At 41.8% G+C, this 27365-nt stretch overlaps 1 protein-coding gene across 3 annotated transcripts in view; it reads left to right on the top strand.

The window, feature by feature from the left end:
- LOC134340197 (anion exchange protein 2-like) overlaps positions 1 to 27029 on the top strand; it is an 84951-nt gene extending 57922 nt beyond the window's left edge. For 2 of the 3 annotated variants that reach the window (XM_063037172.1, XM_063037173.1), the window contains 7 exons: positions 760 to 939; positions 1887 to 1976; positions 3225 to 3382; positions 8616 to 8869; positions 10730 to 10899; positions 22279 to 22452; positions 25247 to 27029. In XM_063037172.1, the coding sequence (XP_062893242.1) occupies positions 760 to 939; positions 1887 to 1976; positions 3225 to 3382; positions 8616 to 8869; positions 10730 to 10899; positions 22279 to 22452; positions 25247 to 25327 (1107 nt within the window). In that variant the 3' untranslated portion in view covers positions 25328 to 27029. The remainder of the gene's footprint in view (positions 1 to 759; positions 940 to 1886; positions 1977 to 3224; positions 3383 to 8615; positions 8870 to 10729; positions 10900 to 22278; positions 22453 to 25246) is intronic. The other variant, XR_010016494.1, reaches the window with a different exon arrangement.
- The last annotated feature ends 336 nt before the right edge of the window (positions 27030 to 27365 follow it).

Below are 27365 nucleotides of genomic sequence, written 5' to 3'. Positions count from 1 at the left end.
AGAGTGTGCGAGATAAACCATGTGAATACCATTAACAGAGTGTGTGAGAATAATAGTAATAGTGTTGTTAATTTATTTTTATTGTAATTTTTAATTGGTGATATAAAAAGGCAATTTTAACCATGCCCATCTAACAGAAATCAGATTTACTAACAGATAAGGAGTGAAAAGCTGTCCACGTTACCTCATCAGATGATGTCCCATTAGCTATGATTTTAGCATGCACTCCTGCACAGTCAGAAGGGCATTCCCTTGAAATCTCTGTGGTCCTATTTTTCCATTTTTCATAAATCCTGGCATCATCAAAGCCCAGGTGTTTCGACCCCATGCACCCAATTCTTTGCAATCAGACCTACCAACATATTTCAAATAATTGACCAATCCCCAACACACACCTTCCATCTTTTAGAACAAATTGCTAATCAGAAATGTCATTGAAAAATATGATAATTCATCTCCTTGGTCTACCTTTTCTTCACAAACATATGACTGTAGAACAGGATATCACTGTAATGTTAAATGTGAGATGACTGTAATCTTTTATTTAAATTGTTTTAATTGAATAAGCATGGATGGACAGTTAAAAACATGATATGGTAAGTTTCAAGTGAAGGTTAGTTTCAGGAAGCATTGTACTTCTTGATTGAATTGTCCATCCTTTACTTATTGAGTGAGTGACTTTTCATTCAGAAGATACTGTATGTAGGTAATAGAAGTAAGCTCTTTTTTACTCATTGCTGCTTGTTTTTCAAAAAACAGATTTTTAAAAGCCACCCTTTGATGGAGCATTACAACACAAGTGTGCCTGATGCAAATAACAAGTATGAAAAACATCCTCAACCTAATACAGCTCTTCTGTCCCTTGTGCTAATGTTTGGAACCTTCACTATTGCCATTTTTCTAAGACAGTTGAAAACCAGTCAATTTTTCCCAGGAGCTGTGAGTAATTCTGCTGTTGTAAATGTTAACCTGCCCCTTTTTGAACATGTTATAAATTTTCAAGGAAATGTCTGTGTTCATATGTGCAATGTTTGTTCAAATGGTCAGGAAAACTAGACAAATCATGTTTCCTCAAATGAGATATGTTTGTTTCCTCAAACGAGATATGTTAACATGCTTATAAATTTCATACATATTAACTGCAAAATATTTTAGATTATGTAATTTCTTTGGTTCTTCATACACAATTATTCTATCTAGTCTTCCTAAACTAAGCCATCTCTCATGGGATTATATCCAACACAATTTAGACCTTAGACAGATAGAGTCTTAGAGTAATACAAACCAACCCCCTCCCTCCTCCCACTCCACTGGCTCCATCTACACTTTCTGCTGCCTCAAGAATGCAGCCAACCCCTCCTACCCTGGTCATTCTCCCTTCTCCCCTCTCCTGTCAGGCTGATGATACAAAAACTTAAGAGCATTTACCACCATGCTCAAAGACAGTTTCTATCCCACCATCATCAGATTCTTGAACCTCTCACACACAAAAGGATGAAATCTTGATCTTCCAGTTTATGTCAATATTGTCTTTGCAGTATATTTATCTACCTGCACTGCATCTTCTCTGTAACTCCTAATTCTACATTCTGATTTTCTTTTTACTATTTTGATATATTTATCTATGGCATGATCAGTCTGAATGGCATGAAAAATAAAGCTTTTCACTTTATCTCAGTACAGGTGCCAATAATAAAGCAATATCAAATAAGAGCCACCCTTCCCCCAAATTCCTTTACAGTTCATTGAGAAAAAGTTTACTAAGTAAATCCCACATCCACGCCCAAAGTACCCAGAACTCCACTTAGGTAACTGCATGCTTGTACTGGCATTTTATAATTGTTATAAGCCTTAGCGTGAACAAAGCTCTTTTTTTCTTCTTTTAGATCCGACGTGTGATTGGTGATTTTGGAGTCCCCATTGCCATCCTTACCATGGTGCTAGTAGATTTCTTCATTAAGGACACCTACACACAGGTTAATAGACTCTCTGATAATCTTCTGATTTAAAAAGATTCTCTCGCTTAAATGGGGTAGTGAGTTGTGGAGAGGTGATTGTTATGGAGAATATGGATAGGATATGCAAAATATTTCTAACATCAGGTCATCTCCCAAATGACACACCAGTCAGTCAGTGAACGAGACCTAGCTACATTCTATAGTAACTTCAGATAACCAGAACATTGAGAAACTCTAATATTGGTGATTGATCAGATATTGAGGACAATTGGTGACACCGGGAGGGTGCATCTGTGCAGATGACTGGTGTCTTCTCGACCACTTTGCTAATACCTTCAAAACTAAATGGTATTAATATTAGAATTCTCCCAGGAGAATTAGCAGTTAATTGCTTATCAGCACTTATTATCTTAGTGACTCTTCCTCATTTCCTTTTACGTCCTTGGAAAAATCTACAGTCAACTCCATTTAGGTATGTACGACTAAACTCTAATAATCCGCTATCTGAATATTCAGAAATTCCATTAGCTTAGCATCTGGCACACTAAGTAATGTCTGTTGCCCGCCCTTCAATCTCATCAGGGCCTTGGTTCCCAAACATCCTTTCACTCACTGGGGCCCCAGTTCCTGCAGTTACATCTGACTCAGTGAGAGCCGATTTCTCCCACTGCCAGGGCCCCAGTTCCCACACTTTCTTTCAACTGACCTGGATACAATGTTCTGCACTCCCTTTAATCTTACCCGGTCCACTGAGAAATTGATTGACATACTGTGCAGCATTCTATTGGAATATTAATCTAATAGACCAGAAAATTTATTAATCTGGTACTGCCAAAGTCCCAAATATGCCAGACTATTGAAGTTTCACTGCGTATGATTACAGCTAATCTGAATAGTCAGATAAATTAGACTATTTGTCCAGACAAACCATGAAGTATTTTAAATGTTATAACTTCCTCAATACATCAGATACAAACTAATTTGACCAAGCCACTTGATCTGGACCATCTCGTCAGGCTCCTAAAATCTCTGATGCAGGAGAGTACGTTGAATCGCTATAGGTGGACACCCTCACATCATATGAGGCAAGGAAAATCTGTTCCAATGTGAATAGCTCACTAATTTGACATGGTCTCTTGAACGTGGTGTCAGATTTTTCCCCTGATTATTCACTTGACTAAACTTAAAATATAGTCAATAATGCTGGTTGGTATCTTTAGTTCACACAAAGCTATTTAAAATTCAATCTAATTCTTTTCATTATAGAAACTCAATGTTCCTGATGGTCTTCAGGTGACAAACTACAATAACAGAACTTGGTTTATCCACCCTCTAAATGATATACCTTTATGGGTAATACCTGCCTCAGCTATTCCAGCCATGCTGATTTTTATTCTTATCTTCATGGAATCTCAGATAACAACGTAAGTCTTTTAACAAAAATATCTGTGGCCTAAGGTACTAGAAAGTAATACTGAATCACAGCTTAAAATACTGGCCTTAAGTTCATTGAGGGATTTTCCCAGGCTGAAGGAAGTGTTATCAAGTTACTTTCAAATTTCAGTATATATTAAGGTTTGTTTTGTAAGAATTGTCCATCCACCTAATTTCCTATGGAAGTCAGAATTTCCTATGGAAGTCAGAATTTCAAAGGGACTGTTTATTGGACAATACTGATTTTACTGATTGGTAATTGAGATTAAAGTCTGTAACAAAGAAAATTAATGGCCTTCAGTAATCCAAGTTCTGTGTTGAAATTACTCCTTCAATTTCCTCTCACTGTCCAAATCTAACAGAGAACTATCGCCCTGTAGCCTAACATCAGTACTGGGGAAGATGCTAGAGTCCATTATTAAAGATGAAATAGCGGCATATCTTGATAGCAGTGATAGGATTGGGCTGAGACAGCATGGATTTACCAAGGGCAAATCATGCTTGACTAATCTATTAGAGTTTTTCGAGGATGTAACCAGGAAGATAGACGCAGGAGATCCAGTGGATGTGGTGTACCTTGACTTTCAGAAGGCATTTGATAAGGTACCACATAGGAGATTGGTGGGTAAAATCAGAGCTCATGGCATTGGGGGGAGGATATTGACATGGATAGAAAACTGGTTGGCAGATAGAAAGCAAAGGGTAGCAGTGTATGGGTGTTTCTCGGAATGGCAGGTGGTGACTAGTGGGGTGCCACAGGGCTCGGTATTCGAACCACAGCTGTTTACGATTTACGTCAATGATTTAGAGGAAGGCATTGTGAATAACATCAGCAAGTTTGCTGATGATACTAAGCTGGGTGGCAGTGTGACATGTGATGAGGATGTTAGAAGAATTCAAGGTGACTTGGATAGGCTGGTTGAGTGGGCAGAAACTTGGCAGATGGCGTTTAATGTGAATAAGTGTGAAGTTATTCACTTTGGGAGCAAGAACAGGAAGACAGATTATTATCTGAATGGTGTGGAGTTAGGTAAGGGTGAAATACAAAGAGATCTAGGAGTACTTGTTCATCAGTCTCTGAAGGTGAATGAGCAAGTGCAGCAGGCAGTGAAGAAGGCGAATGGAATATTGGCCTTTATTACAAAGGGAATTGAGTACAAGAGCAAGGAAATCCTTTTGCATTTGTACAGGGCCTTGGTGAGACCACACCTGGAGTATTGTGTGCAGTTTTGTTCTCCAGGGTTAAGGAAGGACATCCTGGCTGTGGAGGAGGTGCAGCGTAGGTTCACTAGGTTAATTCCTGGGATGTCCGGACTGTCTTATGCAGAGAGGTTAGAGAGACTGGGCTTGTACACGCTGGAATTAAGGAGATTGATGGGGGATCTGATTGAGACATATAAGATTATTAAGGGATTGCACAAGATAGAGGCAGGAAATATGTTCCAGATGCTGGGAGAGTCCAGTACCAGAGGGCATGGTTTAAGAATAAGGGGTAGGTCATTTAGGACAGAGTTGAGGAGGAACTTCTTCTCCCAGAGAGTTGTGGAGGTGTGGAACGCGCTGCCTCAGAAGGCAGTGGAGGCCAATTCTCTGGATGCTTTCAAGAAGGAGCTAGATAGGTATCTTATGGATAGGGGAATCAAGGGTTATGGGGACAAGGCAGGAACCGGGTATTGATAGTAGATGATCAGCCATGATCTCAGAATGGCAGTGCAGGCTCGAAGGGCCGAATGGTCTACTTCTGCACCTATTGTCTAATGTCTATTGTCTATTGTCTAACTTCTTTGTAGAAACTTTTGAATATCTCTTAGGATCTATCTTTGGCCATCCTAAAGTGTCTGCTAAGAACCATAGAATTCAAAGGTTCAAAGGTTCAAAGGTCCAATTTTATGTCAGAGAAATGTATACAATATACATTCTGAAATGCTATTTCCTTGCAAATATCCATGAAAACAGAGACACACCCCAAAAAATGAACAACAGTTAAATGTTAGAACCGCAAAATCCCGCCAGCTCCCGTCCCTCCCGTGCGTAAGTGGCAACGAGCGACGATCCCGCCTCCCCCCAACAGCAAAAAAAGCATTGGCACCACCACCGAGCACTCAAGCTTGATCAAAGCAATAGCGAAGACACAAACTTGCAGTTATCCCAAAGAGTTCGCATTTCACCCAGTATTCGACATACCGCAGGTTCTCTCTCTCCCTAATAAGGGAGAAAGAGGTGTCTCCATTTTCCCAGCGAGCGGGGGGACATAACAAACAACTCACTGGTTTACCATGTTAGAAGTCCATTACGTCACTTTTTTCGAGCTCTGTGTCTGAAGATCTCAAAGATCCCGGGTCTTCGGACACACAGCAGTAGATTTTCCAGTTCCCCCGACGACATATAGATTGGGTGAACCAAATTGGTAAGGGTGCTGAGGAAGAGGATTTCTTGGAATATATGCGTGATGGTTTTTTGAACCAACATGTCGAGGAACCAACTAGAGAGCAGGCTATTCTGGACTGGGTTTTGAGCAATGAGGAAGGGTTAATTAGCAATCTTGTCGTGAGAGGCCCCTTGGGTAAGATTGACCATAATATGGTGGAATTTTTCATTAAGATGGAGAGTGACATAGTTAATTCAGAAACAAAGGTTCTGAACTTAAAGCGAGGTAACTTTGAAGGTATGAGACATGAATTAGCTAAGATAGACTGGCAAATGACACTTAAAGGATTGACGGCGGATATGCAATGGCAAGCATTTAAAGATTGCATGGATGAACTGCAACAATTGTTCATCCCAGTTTGGCAAAAGAATAAATCAAGGAAGGTAGTGCACCCGTGGCTGACAAGGGAAATTAGGGATAGTATCAATTCCAAAGAAGAAGCATACAAATTAGCCAGAAAAAGTGGCTCACCTGAGGACTGGGAGAAATTCAGAGTTCAGCAGAGGAGGACAAAGGGCTTAATTAGGAAGGGGAAAAAAGATTATGAGAGAAAACTGGCAGGGAACATAAAAACTGACTGTAAAAGCTTTTATAGATATGTAAAAAGGAAAAGACTGGTAAAGACAAATGTAGGTCCCCTACAGACAGAAACAGGTGAATTGATTATGGGGAGCAAGGACATAGCAGACCAATTGAATAATTACTTTGGATCTGTCTTCACTAAGGAGGACATAAATAATCTTCCAGAAATAGTAGGGGACAGAGGGTCGAGTGAGATGGAGGAACTGAGCGAAATACATGTTAGTAGGGAAGTGGTGTTAGGTAAATTGAAGGGATTAAAGGCAGATAAATCCCCAGGGCCAGAGGGTCTGCATCCCAGAGTGCTTAAGGAAGTAGCCCAAGAAATAGTGGATGCATTAGTGATAATTTTTCAAAACTTGTTCGATTCTGGACTAGTTCCTGAGGATTGGAGGGTGGCTAATGTAACCCCACTTTTTAAAAAAGGAGGGAGAGAGAAACCGGGGAATTATAGACCAGTTAGCCTAACGTCGGTGGTGGGGAAACTGCTGGAGTCAGTCATCAAAGATGTGATAACAGCACATTTGGAAAGCGGTGAAATCATCGGACAAAGTCAGCATGGATTTGAGAAAGGAAAATCATGTCTGACGAATCTCATAGAATTTTTTGAGGATGTAACTAGTAGAGTGGATAGGGGAGAACCAGTGGATGTGGTATATTTGGATTTTCAAAAGGCTTTTGACAAGGTCCCACACAGGAGATTAGTGTGCAAACTTAAAGCACACGGTATTGGGGGTAAGGTATTGATGTGGATAGAGAATTGGTTAGCAGACAGGAAGCAAAGAGTGGGAATAAACGGGACCTTTTCAGAATGGCAGGCAGTGACTAGTGGGGTACCGCAAGGCTCAGTGCTGGAACCCCAGTTGTTTACAATATATATTAATGACTTGGATGAGGGAATTAAATGCAGCATCTCCAAGTTTGCGGATGACACGAAGCTGGGCGGCAGTGTTAGCTGTGAGGAGGATGCTAAGAGGATGCAGGGTGACTTGGATAGGTTGGGTGAGTGGGCAAATTCATGGCAGATGCAATTTAATGTGGATAAATGTGAAGTTATCCACTTTGGTGGCAAAAATAGGAAAACAGATTATTATCTGAATGATGGCCGATTAGGAAAAGGGGAGGTGCAACGAGACCTGGGTGTCATTATACACCAGTCATTGAAAGTGGGCATGCAGGTACAGCAGGCGGTGAAAAAGGCGAATGGTATGCTGGCATCTATAGCAAGAGGATTCGAGTACAGGAGCAGGGAGGTACTACTGCAGTTGTACAAGGCCTTGGTGAGACCACACCTGGAGTATTGTGTGCAGTTTTGGTCCCCTAATCTGAGGAAAGACATCCTTGCCATAGAGGGAGTACAAAGAAGGTTCACCAGATTGATTCCTGGGATGGCAGGACTTTCATATGAAGAAAGACAGGATGAACCAGGCTTATACTCGTTGGAATTTAGAAGATTGAGGGGGGATCTTATTGAAACATATAAAATCTTAAAGGGATTGGACAGGCTAGATGCAGGAAGATTGTTCCTGATGTTGGGGAAGTCCAGAACGAGGGGTCACAGTTTGAGGATAAAGGGGAAGCCTTTTAGGACTGAGATTAGGAAAAACTTCTTCACACAGAGAGTGGTGAATCTGTGGAATTCTCTGCCACAGGAAACAGTTGAGGCCAGTTCATTGGCTATATTTAAGAGGGAGTTAGATATGGCCCTTGTGGCTAGGGGGATCAGGGGGTATGGAGGGAAGGCTGGTACAGGGTTCTGAGTTGGATGATCAGCCATGATCATAATAAATGGCGGTGCAGGCTCGAAGGGCCAAATGGCCTACTCCTGCACCTATTTTCTGTGTTCTATGACACACGGGTCTCCTGCCATAACACTGACCCTTGATCCACCCATCTCCAGAGCCCTGAGATTTGGCTTCCAAATCCGAGCCAGACTTTCAGGCCAAACCCTGAAACCCCAAGAACGGGTTCCATTCCTGCAAAGAACTGAAGTCAGCGTGTAACTTCAGATCAGGGTATTCAAAAAATTAAGATATTAAGATAGAAATAGAGCTGTTTCCGAAGATGTAAGCAAAGGAGCCACCGTTTAGCGACATCTTAACTTCACTCCGCCTCCCTTTTCTCGGTTGAAATTGCCAAATAAAGAAAACAATGGGGTGGATAGTGACTTCATGTTGACATTAATATTGGTCTCAACTCTTCTTTGTTTCTATTAGCCTCATTGTTAGTAAGCCAGATCGGAAAATGGTGAAAGGTTCTGGATTCCACTTGGACTTACTGCTGATTGTGCTAATGGGAGGGATCAGTTCCCTTTTTGGAGTGCCTTGGCTCAGTGCAACAACTGTGAGGACCGTCACTCACTGCAATGCCCTTACTGTGATGAGCAAATCTGTTCCACCAGGCCACAAGCCCCAGATTCAAGAAGTTAAGGAGCAGAGAATAACTGGATTTGCTGTTGCCATTCTAATCGGTGAGTAAGAATGAAAGGGGTTGGCAAATCACCTCCTGAACTGCTGCATCTCCTGCGGTGAAGGCATGACCACAATGCAATTGGATGGGGTGCTTTAGGATTATGATCCAACAACAACAACATTTTCAAGTCAAATGAAGGGAACATGCACTGGAAACCCTTGTTCTTCTTGATGGTAGAGGCTATGGATTTGGGGATTTCAGAGTAACCTTAGCTATACTTTTTTAGATACCATGCAGAGCTGCCACAGTACACCAATGATGGAAACCAGATGAGGTACATTTAAGCAGGATACTTAAGTTATCTAAATTGAACTCACCCAGTCAAGTTGAAAGTATCCCATCATGGTGCTGATTTGTGCTTTTGGAAAGGCTTTATGGTGTTAAGAGGAAAGTCCCTCCCTGCGTGATACCCACCTACCATGCTCTTGTAACCAAAGTACACTGGCAGAGTTCCCATTGAAGTGAGTGGTTAGGGCCTGGAAGGCACAATTGAGATAGCAGTGGAAACAGATTCAATTGTATCCTTTCTAAAGGAGCTGGGAAAAGTATCTGAAAGGAAAGAATTTGCAGGTCTGAAGGAAGTTGGCCTTAACTACCTGAAAGTCCTCTGTCCATATTATAAACATTCTGTAATTATATAATATGGTGATTTACATAGTTAGTCCAGTTGAGCTTCCAGTTAATGGTGGCCCAATCCAGGATATTGATAGTAGGAGATTCTTGCCATTAAACATCAAGGGAATTTGGAACTGATACCTCTGCAGCACAATTGTTCCCTATCTCATCTCAGCCCAGCCTAGACGTTGTTGCATGCAGTCATGGAGAGTTTCATTTTCTGAGGAACACACACAACAGCAGAGAACATCCCATCTTCTATTCCTATGATAAAATAAAAGTCATTGTTGAAACAGCTGGTGAGGATGGGCCCAGGAAACTGCCTTAAAGAACTGCTGCAATGGCATTCTGGAGCTGGGATAATTAATTTCCAACTATCACAACTATTAATGTTTGTGTAAGGCAGAAACAGAAAATGCTGGAAACATTCAGCAGCTCAGGCAGGATTTGTGGAAAGAGAAACAGGGTTCATGTTTCAGTCATAGACTCTTTGGGAAAATTATGACTTCATTTAATTGAGCGCTTTTCCTTTGATGCCCATTGAATTCTGTTTCAACAATACTCCATTATGTCACACTTGGTCAGATGCTACCTTGATATTATGGACAGAAACCCTGATATCATCTCTGAAATCCAGTTCTTCGAATTGTTTTTAGATGAAGACTGTGATGAGATCTGAAGCCCAGTGGGTTTAACAAAACCTAAACTTGCCATCCATTGGTTGTTTTTGCATATGTGCTGCTTTGCAGCATTGCCAGTGAATCCTTCTATTACTTTGCTGATGGCTGATCAGGCAATATTTCATTAGACTGGAATTGTTCTGCTCTTTGTTGGCAAACCATTAAGAATTAAACTACTAGATTGTTGTACAATCACATCTAGTTGACTACTATCTTTCATTAAAGGAAATCTGTTGTCTTTATCTGGTCTTACCAGTTGTAAGCTCAGACCCATCAATGTGGTTAACTCTTAGCTATCCTTTGAAATGGACCAACAAGCACCGTTTTTACTGGTCTTGTTGGTGACACAAATTCCATTTAGGAATTAAAAAATAAGAACACCAGACTTCAGATAGCTGAGCTGTGAATCTATATTATATCTGCAGTAAGCTCCATCACCTGATGCTTCATTGCAAGCTGTAAAAACAATCTCAAATCTGAGATATCAGGGAAATAAGCATATGTCATGGCTATAGCATCTCAATATAAGGAATTTCAATATGACAAATGGATTAATTTTCCAGGCCTGTCTATTTTGATTGGAAATATTTTGCGGAATATCCCACTTGCTGCGCTATTTGGAATCTTTTTGTACATGGGAGTGACATCTTTAAGTGGAATCCAGTTGTTTGATCGTTTACTACTGCTGTTCATCCCACCTAAGTATCACCCAGACATTGCCTACACACGTAAAGTAAGTACTAGTATTAAGTTCATTCGTGACTGGTCACCATGGGCCAGAAGTTTCTCTCAAAGTAAGGCTGATACCTTCAATACTTATAGGCATTAAAGTGTACATTAGACAGCAACTGCAAATATGCAATTAAATGCAGAAATTAGAATGTTATAATCCAAGTTGTCATAGAGTCATAGAAAACTATAGGATAGAACCAGGCCCTTCTCCCAATCTAATCTGTGCCGAACCATTAATCTGCCAAGTCCCATTGACCTGCACTGGGACCATCGCCTTCCATACCCTTCCCATCCATGTACCTATCCAAATTTCTCTTAAATGTTGAAATCAAATCTATATCCACCACTTGTGCTGGCAGCTCATTCCACACTCTCACCACCTTCTGAGTGAAGAAGTTCCCCCTCATGTTCCCCTTAAACAATTCACCTTTCACCCTTAACCCACGAACTTTAGTTGTACTCTCACCCAACCTGAGTGGAAAAAGCCTGCTGGCATTTACCCTATCTATACCCCCCATAATTCTGTATACCTCTATCAAATCTCCTTTCATTTTTTTTTACATTCCAGAGAACAAAGTCCAAACCTATTCAACTTTTCCCTATTACTCATGTCCTTAAGTCCCAGCAATATCATTGTAACTTTTCTCTGCACTCTTTCAGTCTTATTCATATTTTTCCTGTAGGTAAGTGACCAAAACTTCACACAAAACTCCAAATTAGGTCTTACCCATGTCTGATACACCTTGAACATAACATCCCAATTCATGTACTCAATATTTTGATTTATGAAGGCCAATGTGACAAAAGCTTTCTTTACAAACCTATCTACCTGTGATACCACTTCCAATGAATTATGGATCTATATTCCCAGATTCCTCTGTTCTACCACACTACTCAGTACCCAATTTTTCACTGTGTAAAACCTACCCTGTTTGGTCCTCCCAAAGTGCAACACCTCACACTTGTCTACATTAAATTCCATCTGACATTTTTCAGCCTATTTTTCCAGCTGGTCCAGATTCCACTGCAAGCTTTGATAGTCTTCCTCACTGTCCACTACACTCCCAATCTTGGTGTCATCTGCAAATTTGCTAATCCAGTTGACCACATTATCATCCAGATCATTGATATAGATGACAAACAACAAAGGACCCAGCATCGATACCTGCGGCACACCACTAGTCACAGGCCTCCAGTCAGAGAGACAACCATCTACTACTGCTCTTTGGCTTCTCCCACGAAACCAATGTCTAATCCAATTTTCTACTTCATCTTGAATACCAAGCGACTGAACTTTCTTGATCAACCTTACATGAGGGACTTTGTCAAAAGCCTTGCTAAGGTTGCTAGTCAGTCTCCGTCTATTGAAATACTTATGTATCTGGTCTCTTAGAATACCTTCTAACAACTTTCCTACTACTGATATCAGGCTCAGTGACCTGTAATTTCCTGGCTTATCCTTAGAGCCTTTTTTAAACAATGGAACATTAGCTATCCTCCAATCCTCAGACACCTGTGCAATTTCTGTACTAGCCTTCCACAGGGTCTGAGGGAACACCTTGTCAGGCCCTAGGAAGTTATACACCTTAATTTGCTTCAAGACGGTAAACATCTCCTCCTCTGTAATTTGTATAGGGGCCACGAAGTTGATGCTGCTTTGCCTCACTTCTATAGACTCTGTGTCCATCTCCTGAGTAAATACAGATGCAAAAATTCCATTTAAGAGTGCCCCTATCTCTTTCGGTTCCATGCATAGGTGACCATTCTGACCTTCCAGAGGACCAATTTTTGCCCTTGGTCATGGTCTGGTCCGTGAAGTCCACATTCCGGTTCACGGTCCGGTCCATCAACCCTTGCTCCAGGTTTTCCTGTCTACCCTGTCTCTGTTATTGTTGAGCACTAATTGAGGCAGCTGATTCTCATTGGAGCTGGCTGCATCAATACCTCCAGAGACCAGGGTGTGGCTGCTGGATTGTTCTTGTCCTTACTCCTTGTATCCCTTCCCTTCTGTTTCCTCGCCAGGAGCCTAGCCTTGTCTTGCCAGTAACTCTCGCCTGGCCTGAAGTTCTTGTCTTGCCTTGCATTGCCTGAAGCCTTGCCTTGTCTTGTTGGTAACTCTCGCCTTGTCTCGCCTGAAGTCTTCTCTTGGAGCCACCCTGTACCTAGCTCCCTTCCTGTCCCTTGCCTCCACCAGGTAATTCAGGCCATCTTGCCGTTACCCTGCAGTTAGTTGTGTCCCTTCCTGTCCCTTGCCTCCGCCGGGTAAGTCAGGCCGTCTTGCCATTACCTACAGTTGGTTCTGTCCCTTGCCTCCATTGGATAAGCCAGGCCGTATTGCCATTACCTACGGTTGGTTCTGTCCCTTGCCTCCATTGGATAAGCCAGGCCATATTGCCATTACCTACAGTTGGTTCTGTCCCTTCCTGTCCCTGCCCAGGTGATCCACGCCCTGCCCAGGAGGAGCTTCAAGACCCCAAGCCTCTGGTCTCAAGCCTCGCCTTAAGCCTCTGGTCTCAAGCTTCGTCCTGCCTGCCAGCCAAGTCACATCCTTGCCTGGTTCTGGGGTCCGAGGCAGAGGTAAGACCCAGGTTCTGGGTCCTTGTCCAGTCTCTGGCTCGGAGTCCAAGTCCAGGCTCCTAGCTCTCTTGTCCAGTCCTGTTCCAGCTTCCCAGTTTTCGTGTCCATGTCCTAATCCTCACCCTGTATCCTAGTCCTGTCCCTAGTACTTCAATGTCTGTGTCTTGCACTTGGGTCTGTTCCCAGCCACCTCCTTATGACACCCTTGCTATCAGTTTGCTCCTAAAATCTGCAGAAGCCCTTGGAATTCTCCTTCACCTTGTCTACTAGAGCAATTTTTTGCTCTTTTAGCATTCCTGATTTCCTTCTTAAGTGTTGTCTTGCATTTCTTGTACTTCTCAAGTACCACATTTGCTCTTTTCTGCCTATATCTGGTATGCACCTCCTCCTTTTTCTTAACCAGAGCCTTAATATCTCTCAAAAACCAAGGTTCCCTAAACCTGTTATTCTTGCCTTTTATTCTGACAACAACATACAAACTCTGTACTCTCAAAATTTCACTTTTGAAGACCTCCCACTTACCAAGTACACCTTTGCCAGAAAACAACCTAGCCCAATTCACATTTGCCAGATCATTTCTGATACCATTAAAATTGACCTTTCTTCAATTTAGAATCTCAACCCAAGGACCAGACCTATCCTTTTCCATATTTACCTTGCAACTAATGGCATTATGATCACTAGATGCAAGGTGTTCCCCTACACAAATTTCTGTCACCTGCCCTGTTGCATTCCCTAATAGGAGACCTGTTATCGCACTCTCTCTAGTTGGGACTTCTATGTACTGATTAAGGAATCTTTCCTGAGCACATTTGACAAACATTTTCCCATCCAGCCCTTTACACTATGGGAATCCTAGTCAATATGTGGAAGGTTAAAATCACCTACTAGCACAACCTTATGTTTCTTGCAACCGTCTACAATTTCTCCACAAGTTTGCTGCTCTAAATCGCATAGACTGTTGGGTAGTCTATAATATAATCCAATTAAGATGATCATACCTTTCTTATTCCTCAGTGCCACCCATAAAGCCTCAGTAGATGAGCTCTCCAGTCTCTCCTGCCATGGCATTTTCCCTGACTAGTAATGCCACCCCTCCGTCATTAGTCCCTCCCGCTCTGTCTCATATAAAACAACAGAACCCTGGAACATGATGCTGCCAGTCCTGCGTTTCCTGCAGCCAAGTCTCACTAATTCCAAGTGCTGATCCATGCCCAACGCTCATCCTCCTTTCCTACAATACTCCTTGCATCGAAATATACGCAGCTTCAACATCAGTCCCACCATATTGAACCTTTTGATTCTTGACTTTGTATGTAGACTCAACAACTTCTTTCTCCACAACCACTCCACTATCTGCTCTGTGCTCTGGTTCCCACCCCCCTGCAACTCTAATTTAAACCAGGGCTCAGCCCCCTTCCCATGCAGCACAAGCAAACCTTCCCACTAGGATATTAGTCCCCCTCCAGTTCAGGTGCAAACCATCTCTTCAGTACAGGTCCCACCTTCCCTGGAAGACAGCCCAATAATCAAAAAATCTGAAGCCCTCCCTCCTGCACCAACTCCTTAGCCACATTTTAACCATATAACCATATAAAAATTACAGCACGGAAACAGGCCATCTTGGCCCTTCTAGCCCATGCCAAACTCGTACTCTCACCTAGTCCCACCGGCCTGCGCTCAGCCCATAACCCTCTATTCCTTTCTTGTCCATATAGCTGTCCAATTTAACTTTAAACGACAACATCGAACCTGTCTCAACCACTTCTGCTGGAAGCTCATTCCACACAGCTACCACTCTGAGTAAAGAAGTTCCCCCTCATGTTACCCCTAAACTTTTTCCCCTTAACTCTCAACTCATGTCCTCTCGTTTGAATCTCCCCTACTCTCAATGGAAAAAGCCTATCCATGTCAACTCTATCTATCCCCCTCATAATTTTAAACACCTCTATCAAGTCCCCCCTCAACATTCTACGTTCCAAAGAATAAAGACCCAACTTGTTCATCCTTTCTCTGTAACTTAGGTGATGAAACCCAGGTAACATTCTAGCAAATCTTCTCTGTACTCTCTCTATTTTGTCGACATCTTTCCTATAATTCGGTGACCAAAACTGTACACAATACTCCAAACTTGGCCTCACCAATGCCTTGTACAATTTCAACATTACATCCCAACTCCTATACTCATTGTTCTGATTTATAAAGGCCAGCATACCAAAAGCTTTCTTCACCACCCTATCCACATGAGATTCCACCTTCAGGGAACTATGCACCATTATTCCTAGGTCCCTCTGTTCTACTGCATTCTTCAATGCCCTACCATTTACCATGTATGTCCTATTTTGATTAGTCCTACCAAAATGTAGCACTTCACACTTATCAGCATTAAACTCCATCTGCTATCTTTCAGCCCACTCTTCTAACTGGCCTAGATCTCTCTGCATGCTTTCATAACCTACTTCATTATCTACAACGCCACCTATCTTAGTATCATCTGCATACTTACTCATCCAATTTACCACCCCGTCATCCTGATCATTAATGTATATGACAAGCAACATTGGACCCAGTACAGATCCCTGAGGCACACCACTAGTCACCGTCCTCTAATCTGACAAACAGTTATCCACCACCACTCTCTGGCGTATCCCATTCAGCCACTGTTGAATCCATTTTACTACTTCAATATTAATACCTAACGATTGAATCTTCCTAACTAACCTTCCATGTGGAACCTTGTCAAAGGCCTTACTGAAATCCATATAGACAACATCCACCACTTTACCCTCGTCAACTTTCCTAGTAACCTCTTCAAAAAATACAATAAGATTTGTCAAACATGACCTTCCACGCACAAATCCATGTTGACTGTTCCTAGTCAGACCCTGTCTATCCAGATAATTATATATACCATCTCTAAGAATACCTTCCATCAATTTACCCACCACTGATGTCAAATTCACAGGCCGATAATTGCTAGGTTTACTCTTAGAACCCTTTTTAAACAATGGAACAACATGAGCAATACGCCAATCCTCCAGCACCATCCCCGTTTCTAATGACATTTGAAATATTTCTGTCAGAGCCCCTGCTATGTCCACACTAACTTCCCTCAAGGTCCTAGGGAACATCCTGTCAGGGCCCGGAGACTTACCCACTTTTATATTCCTTAAAAGCTCCAGTACTTCCTCTTCTTTAATCATCATAGTTTCCATAACTTCCCTACCTGTTTCCCTTACCTTACACAATTCAGTATCCTTCTCCTTAGTGAATACCGAAGAAAAGAAATTGTTCAGAATCTCCCCCATCTCTTTTGGCTCCACACATAGCTGTCCACTCTGATTCTCTAAGGGACCAATTTTATCCCTCACTATCCTTTTGCTATTAATATAACAGTAGAAACCCTTGGGATTTATTTTCACCTTACTTTCCAAAGCAACCTCATATCTTCTTTTAGCTTTTCTAATTTCTTTCTTAAGATTCTTTTTACATTCTTTATATTCCTCGAGCACCTCATTTACTCCATGCTGCCTATATTTATTGTAGATATCTCTTTTTGGAAACCAAGTTTCCAATATTCCTTGAAAACCATGGCTCTCTCAAACTTTTAACTTTTCCTTTCAACCTAACAGGAACATAAAGATTCTGTACCCTCAAAATTTCAGCTTTAAGTGACCTCCATTTCTCTATTACATTCTTCCCATAAAACAAATTGTCCCAATCCACTCCTCATAAATCCTTTCACATCTCCTCAAAGTTAGCCTTTCTCCAATCAAAAATCTCAACCCTGGGTCCAGACCTATCCTTCTCCACAATTATATTGAAACTAATGGTATTGTGATCACTGGACCCGAAGTGCTCCCCAACACATACCTCCGTCGCCTGCCCTATCTCATTCCCTAACAGGAGATCCAACACTGCCCCTTCTCTAGTTGATACCTCTATGTATTGCTGCAAAAAACTATCCTGCACACATTTTACAAACTCCAAACCATCCAGCCCTTTTACAGTATGGGCTTCCCAGTCTATGTGTGGAAAATTAAAATCTCCCACAATCACAACCTTGTGCTTACTACATATATCTGCTACCTCCTTACAAATTTTCTCCTCCAATTCTCACTCCCCATTTGGTGGTCTATAATACACCCCCATAAGTGTTACTACACCTTTCCCATTCTTCAATTCCACCCAAATAGTCTCCCTAGACGAGCCCTCTAATCTATCCTGCCAGAGCACCGATGTAATATTTTCTCTGACAAGCAATGCAACACCTCCCCCTCTTGTCTCTCCAATTATATCACACCTGAAGTAATTAAATCCAGGAATATTTTGTTGCCAATCACACTCCTCCTGTAACCAAGTTTCACGAATAGCTACTACATCATACTTCCAGGTATCAATCCATGCTTTAAGCTCATCCACCTTTCTTATAATGCTCCTAGCATTAAAATAAATGCATTTAAGAAATTTTCCACCCCTTACTCTCTGTTCATCACTAACGGTGCAAACAGCTTTACTATTTTCTTTTTCTTCCTTCTTCCCTACATCTGTTCCTACACTCTGGTTCCACTCCCCCCTTGTATCTAGTTTAAATCCACCAGAGCCTCTCTAGCAAACCTACCTGCAAGAATATTTGTCCCCCTCCAGTTCAGATGTAGACCGTCCCACCAGAACAGGTCCCACATTCCCTGGAAAACTGCCCAATTATCTATAAATCTGAAGCCCTCTCTCCTGCACCATGTCTTCAGCCACGTGTTGATCTGTGCTATCTTACTATTTCTAAACCCGCCTGCATGTGGCACTGGTAGCAATCCTGAGATTTAAGCTATATGATCTTCCTATTTCTGGCCTCACTTGCATGTGTCATGGATAGAAATCCTGAGATGACAATCCTGGAGGTCCTGCCCTTTAACTTAAAACCTAACTCCCTGAACTCACTTTGCAGGACCTTGTCACTCTTCCTACCCATATCATTGGTGCCAGTGTGGACCACGACCTCTGGCTGCTCCCATTTCAGAATACTGTGCACTTGATCCGAGATGTCCCTGATCCTGGCACCCAGGAGACATCATACCATCTGGGAATCTCATTCTTGTCTACAGAATCTCCTTTCTAGAAACATAGAAACATAGAAAACCTACAGCACCATACAGACCCTCCGGCACACAAAGCTGTGCCCAACATGTCCTTACCTGAGAAATTACCTCGGGTTACCCATAGCCCTCTATTTTTCTGAGCTCGGGATACCCATCCAGGTGTATCTTAAAAGACCCTATTGTATCTGTCTCCACCACCGTTGCTGGCAGCCCATTCCACACACTCACCAATTTTGCGTAAAAAAACTTACCCCTGACATCTCCTCTGTACCTACTTCCAAGCACCTTAAAACTGTGAACTCTTGTGCTAGCCACTTCAGCCGTGGGAAAAAGCCTCTAACTATCCACATGATCAATGCCCCTCATCATCTTGTACACCTCTATCAGGTCACCTCTCATCTTCCATCACTCCAAGGAAAAAAGGCCGAGTTTACTCAACCTATTCTCATAAGGTATGCTCCCCAATCTAGGCAACATCCTTGTAAATCTCCTCTGCACCCTTTCTATGGTTTCCACATCCTTCCTGTAGTGAGGCGACCAGAACTGAGCACAGTCCTCCAAGTGGGGTCTGACCAGGGTCCTATATAGCTGCAACATTACCTCTCAGCTCAAACTCAATCCTATGATTGATGAAGGCCAATACACCGTACGCCTTCTTAACCACAGAGTCAACCTGTGCAGCAGCTTTGAGTGTCCTATAGACTTGGACCCCAAGATCCCTCTGATCCTCCACACTCCAAGTGGCTTACCAATAATACCACATTTTGCCATCACATATGACCCACCAAAATGAACCACCTCACACTTATCTGGGTTGAACTCCATCTGCCTTGTCTTGGCCCAGTTCTGCATCCTTTCAATGTCCCACTGTAACCTCTGACAGCCTTCCACACTATCCACAACACACCCAACCTTTGTGTCATCAGCAAATTTACTAACCCATCCCTCCACTTCTTCTCCCTCCTAGCCAATGAATCCCATATCACCATAGCTTGCCTCTTTTCCTCCCTTCCCTTCTGAGCTGCATAGCCAGACTCAGTGCCAGAGAGCTGACTGCTGTGGCTTTCCTCTGCTAGGTCACCCCCCCCCCACCAAGAGTATCCAAAGTATACATGTTGTTGAGGGGAATGGCCACAGAGGTACTCTGCACTGGCTGCCTCTCCCCTTTCCCCCTCCTGATGGTCATACAGTTACCTGTGGCCAGCACCTTGGGTGTAACTACCTCCTTGTATGTCCTACCAATCAACCTTTCAGCCTCCTGCTTGATCCGGAGTTCATCCACTTCCAGCTGCAACTCCTGAACATGGTCGATTGGAAGATTCAGCTGGATGCGCTTCTTGCAGGTCTAGTTATCAGGACCACTGAATGTCTCCCTCCCTTCCAACATTCTGAAAGAGGAGCATTCTACTATCCTGTCTGGCAGTCCCACTGCTATAAATGTGAAATAAGAAAGAAAGAAAGAATAAATAATGGAGAAAAATCTACCTACAGCCCATGCCTCTCCTCGCCGAAGCCTCGATGAGCCAAAGCCTCAACTCACCACTCTAACACTGGTCCACTCACACAGTGGCTGCTCCGCTTAAATCTGATGTCTCCTTGGGAACTGTGGCATGCAAATTGTGCAGACTGCCCCACTCGCATCTTTTAAACTCACTCTCCCTCTACGCAATGCAATCTCCTTGGGAGCTGTGGTGCGCAAAAATGTGCTGACTGCCCCCGCTCACCTTTTTTAAATACTCTCTCCCTTTACACATTTCAATGTACCCTTGAGAACTGTGGTGCGCAAAAATGTGCTGACTACCTGTGCTCGCTTCTTTTAAACACATTCCCCCTCTACGCAATCCAATCTCTCCTCAGGAACTGTGGTGCGCAACAATGTGGACTGCCTCTGCTTGTTTCTTTTCAACTCACTCTCCCTCTAGACAATCCAACGTCTCCTCGGGAACTGTGGCGCGCAAAATGTACCAACTGCCCCCGCTCACTTCTTTTAAATTCTCTCTCTCCCTCTACACAATTCAATGTCTCCTTGAGAATTGTGGCGCGCAAACATGTGCTGAATGGCTCTGCTCACTTCTTTTCAACTCACTCTCCCTCTACACAATCCAGTGTCTCCTCGGGAACTGACATGTAAAATGTAGTGACTGACCCGCTCACTTCTTTTAAACTCGCACTCCCTCTACGCAAATCAATATCTCTTTGTGAACTGTGGTGCGCAAAAATGTGCTGAGTGTCTGTACTCGCTTCTTTTAAACACATTCCCTCTCTACACAATCCATGTCTCCTCAGGAACTGTAGCGCGCAAAATGTCCTGACTACTTCAGCTCGCTTTTAAACTCCCACTCCCTCTACGCAATCCAATGTCTCCTCAGGAACTGTCACACGCAAAATGTGCCGAGCAACCCTGCTCATTTACTGTAAACTCGCTCTCCCTCTACGCAATTCAATGTCTCCTTGGGAGCTGTGGTGTGCAAAATGTGGTGACTGCTCCCACTTGCTTCTTTTATAGTTACTCTCCCTCTACGCAATCCAATATCTTCTCGGGAACTGTGGCGCTCAAAATGTCCTAAAATGTTGGGCTAATAGCGCAAAGAAATTTATTTTTGAAACACATAGGGAATGGCAATAAATTAGGTATGCGATAAATTTTAAATAATTGCATCCTGAAAAGAGAGGACTTATCCATTCTATTTTTAATGCTGTAATATTTCAATTATTTTAAATAAAACTCTTCAATACTGAAAATTAAGCTAAGTATGTTATGAATTTAATTTGCTCTGATTATAACAATTAATAGATTTTGAAAAAGTAACTAAATTTATTTTTGTTCCTTAGTTATTTCCATTTCTTTGATAAAATTAATTTTCTTTCTCTCTCTTTATTTCAATTTCTGTGCATGCTCTGGCTTGATTACATATTAACCCAAATTTTGTCGTGACAGGTTTAATAGATGCTCACTGTCACCTTTTGCTGCCTCTATCAGATCTGAATGTGGAGGGCCTACCTTGCTGGCACAAAGTATCCAGCTCCATGGACAGGACCTGTCCCCAGAACTATCTTGAAAGCTTTAACTTCTGATTAAGCTCTCAGTTTTTATTCAGTTTTGGAGGTCTCTGAAAGAAACACTCAGAAATTCCCTGTCAATATTCAGCCTCTGGATTCTGCATGAAATAGCTGAGCAGGAGCTTATTGAAATTCCTTGACATTTACGCTGTTCCATAGATCTGTGAGCCCACATATTTGAATGAGCGTTTTATATCTGCAGGAAATATAGAACAAAGCAAGTTATAACTATTTAATTGTTTGTGCTTATTTTAATGTTTTAAATTATTTGGAAGTATTCAGCATTCCTGTTAAGTGTTTTCAAAATTATTTCTAAAATTGATTTTTCAGATATTTTGCTGAATGTCAGGGCCTCTCGGCAGCATTGAAAACCTTTTTGGTCTTGACGGTTGAATTTTCAGCTGCTGTGAAGGGATAACATATTCAGTCCCACTCATATAAGGGCATTACATTGTAAATGACCTACCATTGTGCAATGCCTATCCATAAAAATTGGGACTGCATTCACCTCCAAATTGGCAGCACTAGATAAACAGAAAGAGAGTTTCTCCTACTAAGAGAACCAACAGCAAGAGTTGGCAAAGTTGTTTGTGGGCATGAATGTTTGCATCATTCCAATTTAAATATTTCTGTGTTTTTTCCTCTAGGTCCGTACCAGGCGTATGCACATCTTTACTTTGATTCAGTTAATCTGCATTGCCATTCTGTGGGCAATCAATAAATCCAGATTTTCATTGGCTTTCCCTTTCATTCTCATTCTTACCGTCCCCCTCAGAATGTTTGCGCTTACCAGGATCTTCTCAGCATTAGAGATGAAATGTGTAAGTTTCCAAATGCTTAACTAAGAGAAATTCAGAAAATTTCTTGTAGATTTTAAATTGAATTTCACTCTGTCATGAAGATACTTTGGGATATGGGCATGCATTGTGTTCCCAACCACCAATGCTTATTTGGAAGGATTGGAAGTCCAGGATTAAGGATTGGGGTCAAAGTCCTTAGCTCACTGAAAATGCCATATAAGTAGATAGGGTGGCAAAAAAGGCATATGGCATGCTTGCCTTCATTGGTTAGGGCATTGAGTGTGAATCAGAATGTTATTTTGCAGCCATAGAGTATAAAACTTTAGTTAGGCTGCACTTAAAGTATCGTGTGCCATTCTGGGTGTCCCATTACAGGAAGGATGTGCAGGCTTTGGAAAGTGTGCAGAAGAGGCTTACCAGGATGCTGACTATATTAGAGGGTATGAGCTAACAAGAGAGGTAGAATAAACTTGGGTTGTTTTCTCTGGGATGGAGGATAAGGGGAAACCTGATAGAAGTTTGAAAGATTATGAGAGATACAGAGAGTGTAGACAGTTAGAATCTTTTCTCCAGGGTAAAAATATACTAGAGGATATGCAACACACATAAAAGTTGCTGGTGAACGCAGCAGGCCAGGCAGCATCTCTAGGAAGAGGTACAGTCAACGTTTCGGGCCGAGACCCTTCGTCAGGACTAACTAAAAGAAGAGCTAGTAAGAGATTTGAAAGTGGGAGGGGGACGGGGAGATCTGAAATGATAGGAGAAGACAGGAGGGGGAGGGATGGAGCCAAGAGCTGGACAGGTGATCGGCAAAGGGGATATGAGAGGATCAGGGGACAGGAGGCCTAGGGAGAAAGAAAGGGGGAGGGAGGAAGCCCAGAGGATAGGCAAGGTGTATAGTGAGAGGGACAGAGGGAGAAAAAGAATATATATATATATATATATATATATATATATATATATAAAATAAATAAATAATGGATGGGGTATGAGGGGGAGGTGGGACATTAACGGAAGTTAGAGAAGTATATATATTTATACATATATTCTTTTTCTCTCTCTCCTTTTTCTCCCTCTGTCCCTCTCACTATACCCCTTGCCCATCCTCTGGGCTTCCCCCCTCCCCCTTTCTTTCTCCCTAGGCCTCTCGTCCCATGATCCTCTCATATCCCTTTTGCCAATCAACTGTCCAGCTCTTGGCTCCATTCATTTGGGATCTCACCCTCCCCCTCCCACTTTCAAATCTCTTACTAGCTCTTCTTTCAGTTAGTCCTGACGAAGGGTCTCGGCCTGAAACGTCGACTGTACCTCTTCCTAGAGATGCTGCCTGGCCTGCTGTGTTCACCAGCAACTTTTATATGTGTTGCTTGAAATTCCAGTATCTGCAGGCTTCCTCATGTTTGCATTAGAGGATATGCATTTTAGTTTGGAAAGAAAAATTTAAAGAAGATGTGGGGGGCAAGTTTTTTTAAGAGGGGTAGTCCCCGGAACAGGCTGCCAGGGGTGATGGTAGAAATAGATAAGTAAAGGATTTTAAAAGGACATCAGATAGGTACATGAATATTCAGGGGATGGAAGAATATGAATAATGTACAGGCAGAAGAGATTTAGTTTAATTTGTCTTCCACAGCCAGGATGGTTCTACTTCTTCCTGGCATCTTTCCTATATACAGTGCCTATAAAACATATCCATCCCCTTCGGAGGTTTTCATGTTTTATTGCTTTACAACATTGAATCACAGTGAAATCACCTTTTCACGGAGTTGCTTGGAGTGTTCTTTTGTTCTCATGGTGTAGTTTTTGCCAGGATACTGACTCATCAGCAGTTGGACCTCCCAGATACAGGATTATTTTCACTACAATCAGTTGAAACACCTTGACTGCACATGGTAATCTCCATTTAACTAATTATATGACTTTGAAAACCAATTGGCTGCACCAGTGATGATTTGATGTGTCATATTAAAGGCTGATTTATACTTCTGCGTCAAATCGATGCCGTAGGTACGGCGTAGCCGCGAACCCTACACAGTGCCTACGCGGACCCCTACGCCGTAGCCTGACGTGCACCTCTCCCAAAATGTAACTATGCATTGCGGCAACGCAGACCACAACAGCTGTGATTGGTCCGCCTGGTAGCATCGCATTTCCTCCTACGCTGCAATAGCTTCCCAGTGGCCGACTGAAGGGCAGGGAAGGAACTCTGGCTGCAATGCTTTCCATAAAGCTTTACAGACCTCCGAAATTATGGAGGACACATTTCACTTTTACAAAAAAAGAAGCTCGCTTTAAACTTGTTTACCCCGAGAAAGACTACCATGACCATGAAGACTTGCACGGGCAGGTGTGTGCGCATGCGTGACGTGTGCGAATTGCAGAGCAACGCAGACACACCAACACACAAGTATAAATGCTCACAACGCGTGTAGGCCACTTGCATAGGTTACAGCGTCGATTTGACGCAGAAGTATAAATCAGCCTTAAAGGGGGTGAATACTTATGCAATCAATTATTTTGTGTTTTATATTTGTAATTAATTTAGATCACTTTGTAGAGATCTGTTTTCGCTATTATACAAAAGAGTCTTTTTCTGTTGATCAGTGTCAAAAAAGGCAAATTTAATCCACTGTGATTCAATGTTGTAAAACAATAAAACATAAAAGTTTCAGCGGGGCGTGCATACTTTTTATAGGCCATGTGGATTTCATCTTCTATCTCTAGTTTATCTGTCACCACAGTCCTCTCACTGAGCTGGTAGGATTTACATACGTTCAGAAATACAGTGAAATAACAATATTTTTATGTTTTTATGAAGCTGGATGGAGATGAAGTGGAACCTATATTTGATGAGAAAACAGGCAAAGATGTTTACGATGAGATACCAATGCCATCTTAAAGGAATCCAGACTCATTGCGGACGTAACTGTTAGCAAAACGTAGTTTAAGAAACAACAGAAGCATTCAATGTTGTCTTACATATTTTTCCTTGTGAATTAATGAAAATATGCACAATAGCCAAAAGGGGGAGTGAGTTTCAAAGTTGTACAGTTGTCAAAACACAATATTATCCCAGTCCTTGGGGCTAAATGAAGTCATACTGTTGTCATGGTAACTTGATATGAATGGACATCCTTACTTTTAAAACGAGAAACAGAATAGACTAGATGACAAAAGTACAACTTTTAGCCCTTTACCCAAAATTCCTGAAGTTTTACATGAATACCAGAGAAATATGAAACACATATTGCTTGTTTCATGTGTCACATGTGAAACGTTGTTCACTGTTCTGGTCCCAATTCTATAATAATATTACTGCAGCTTCAAATAACAATGCTAAATGCTTTTGCTGTTATACTTCTAACCCTTTTATCTCAAATTTATTAAATTACATTCCAACACACAAATGTAATTCCTGAAAATTATAATTATTTTTTTAACTTGAGCTTATATGGGGTTTCCTAGGCCCCAATACTTGTAGGGAGGGATTTGATGGTGTGGTGTGTATTTCTGGTAGGGCAGGGTTGGAGGAGTAAGCTAGAAAGTCAGGAGATGGGGGTTCTGTTTAATTAAATAACAAGTTTTTTTAAAATATATTTTGCTATTTTTTACCTGTCAAACAGCCACATTGACAGCAGGAATGCTCTCTACAGAGGCCATAACAGGGGACTACATTCACTACGTTCAGCAAACAGAAAAACGTATTTTGGCTAGGTGTGCTGGGAGGATGGGGTTAGGGAGGGAATAAATTAGTGTTGAGCTGCCCATTGTGAGGGAGTTTGGAAAAGGGGAGGTGTAGGGATCAGGAAATCTCAAAAGTTGGTGGTGGGGGGAGTCAGGGAGAACGCCAAACCAGGTATCAGCTGAGCGTAGGATAAACAAGAATTATTGTAGGTTGGTGTGTGGGGAAGAGGGTCAGTCAGAATTGGGTTAACAATTGGGAGAGAAAAGTAAACAGCAACTACCGAACATTGTTGGGGAGTTGTGAAGTCCGACTGTTAATATGGAGTAAGAACAGTAAACAATGCAAGTTTGGGTTATTAGGGTTGCGGGGGGTGATCATAACGGAAGATTGAAGGGAGGGAGGACAAAGTTCTCTTATACCTCGTGGTCAACAAATAGCTTATAAAGAGAACATAACAGTGGAATTATGCTCTATCCTTAACAAACCTGGTTAAGGATTTGTCTCTTCAGAGCAGGTTTCTGGATGTTCCCAAATTTCCACTGAAATTGAACGAATATGTTCTTGAAGTTGAGAAATTGGTTTCCAAGCTTAGCCAATCCTCCCCTGCCCATGAATTGGAACAGATCAAAATCCACATCACCCTCACCCCAACTTCATCAATATGCATGATTCTGAGTGATTAGCAACAATTTAGTTACTGAAATTCTTTTGAGGAATCTATTCTTCAGGCTTCTTAAAATAAATATGCTGATCAATGATTTATATAAGTGGCTGAATTCAAAGGAATGTAGTTCCTGGTTCTTTCAAGTATTTTAACCTTGAAGTGCTATATTTTAGTAACAATAATTACTAGTTAAGGTGCCAGAATCCTTTGTGTGTGTTTTATTTTTGCAGTACTAACAGCGCTCAGTTTTGCCATCAGTTCCATTCATCTAAGTTGCTTTGATGATCCATCCCACATTTTAATTATCCATCCTTGATACATCAATATTTTGACTACTATCAAAATTTCTTCCATATTTTGGATTATAGATAAGACTGGAATGTTTCTATATTGAGATTTCAGTTTGGATTTGATACTTTTAGACTGCTCATATCAGTGAAAGAAAAATTATATGAAACAAAGTCAACCTACAAAGGTAGATTTTAAATTGTTCGATATTTGGACAACCTCTATTGAAATTGTACAGTTAATTAATTTTCCTTTCATATTTGAATATTATGAAACATGGGATGGAGATGAACACATTGA

Source organism: Mobula hypostoma, chromosome X1 (assembly GCF_963921235.1).
Source record: "Mobula hypostoma chromosome X1, sMobHyp1.1, whole genome shotgun sequence".
In the NCBI taxonomy this organism is placed as follows: Eukaryota; Metazoa; Chordata; class Chondrichthyes; order Myliobatiformes; family Myliobatidae; genus Mobula; species Mobula hypostoma.
The sequence above is the reverse complement of the archived record's forward strand: the minus strand, read 5'-3'. Positions and strand labels throughout refer to the sequence as shown.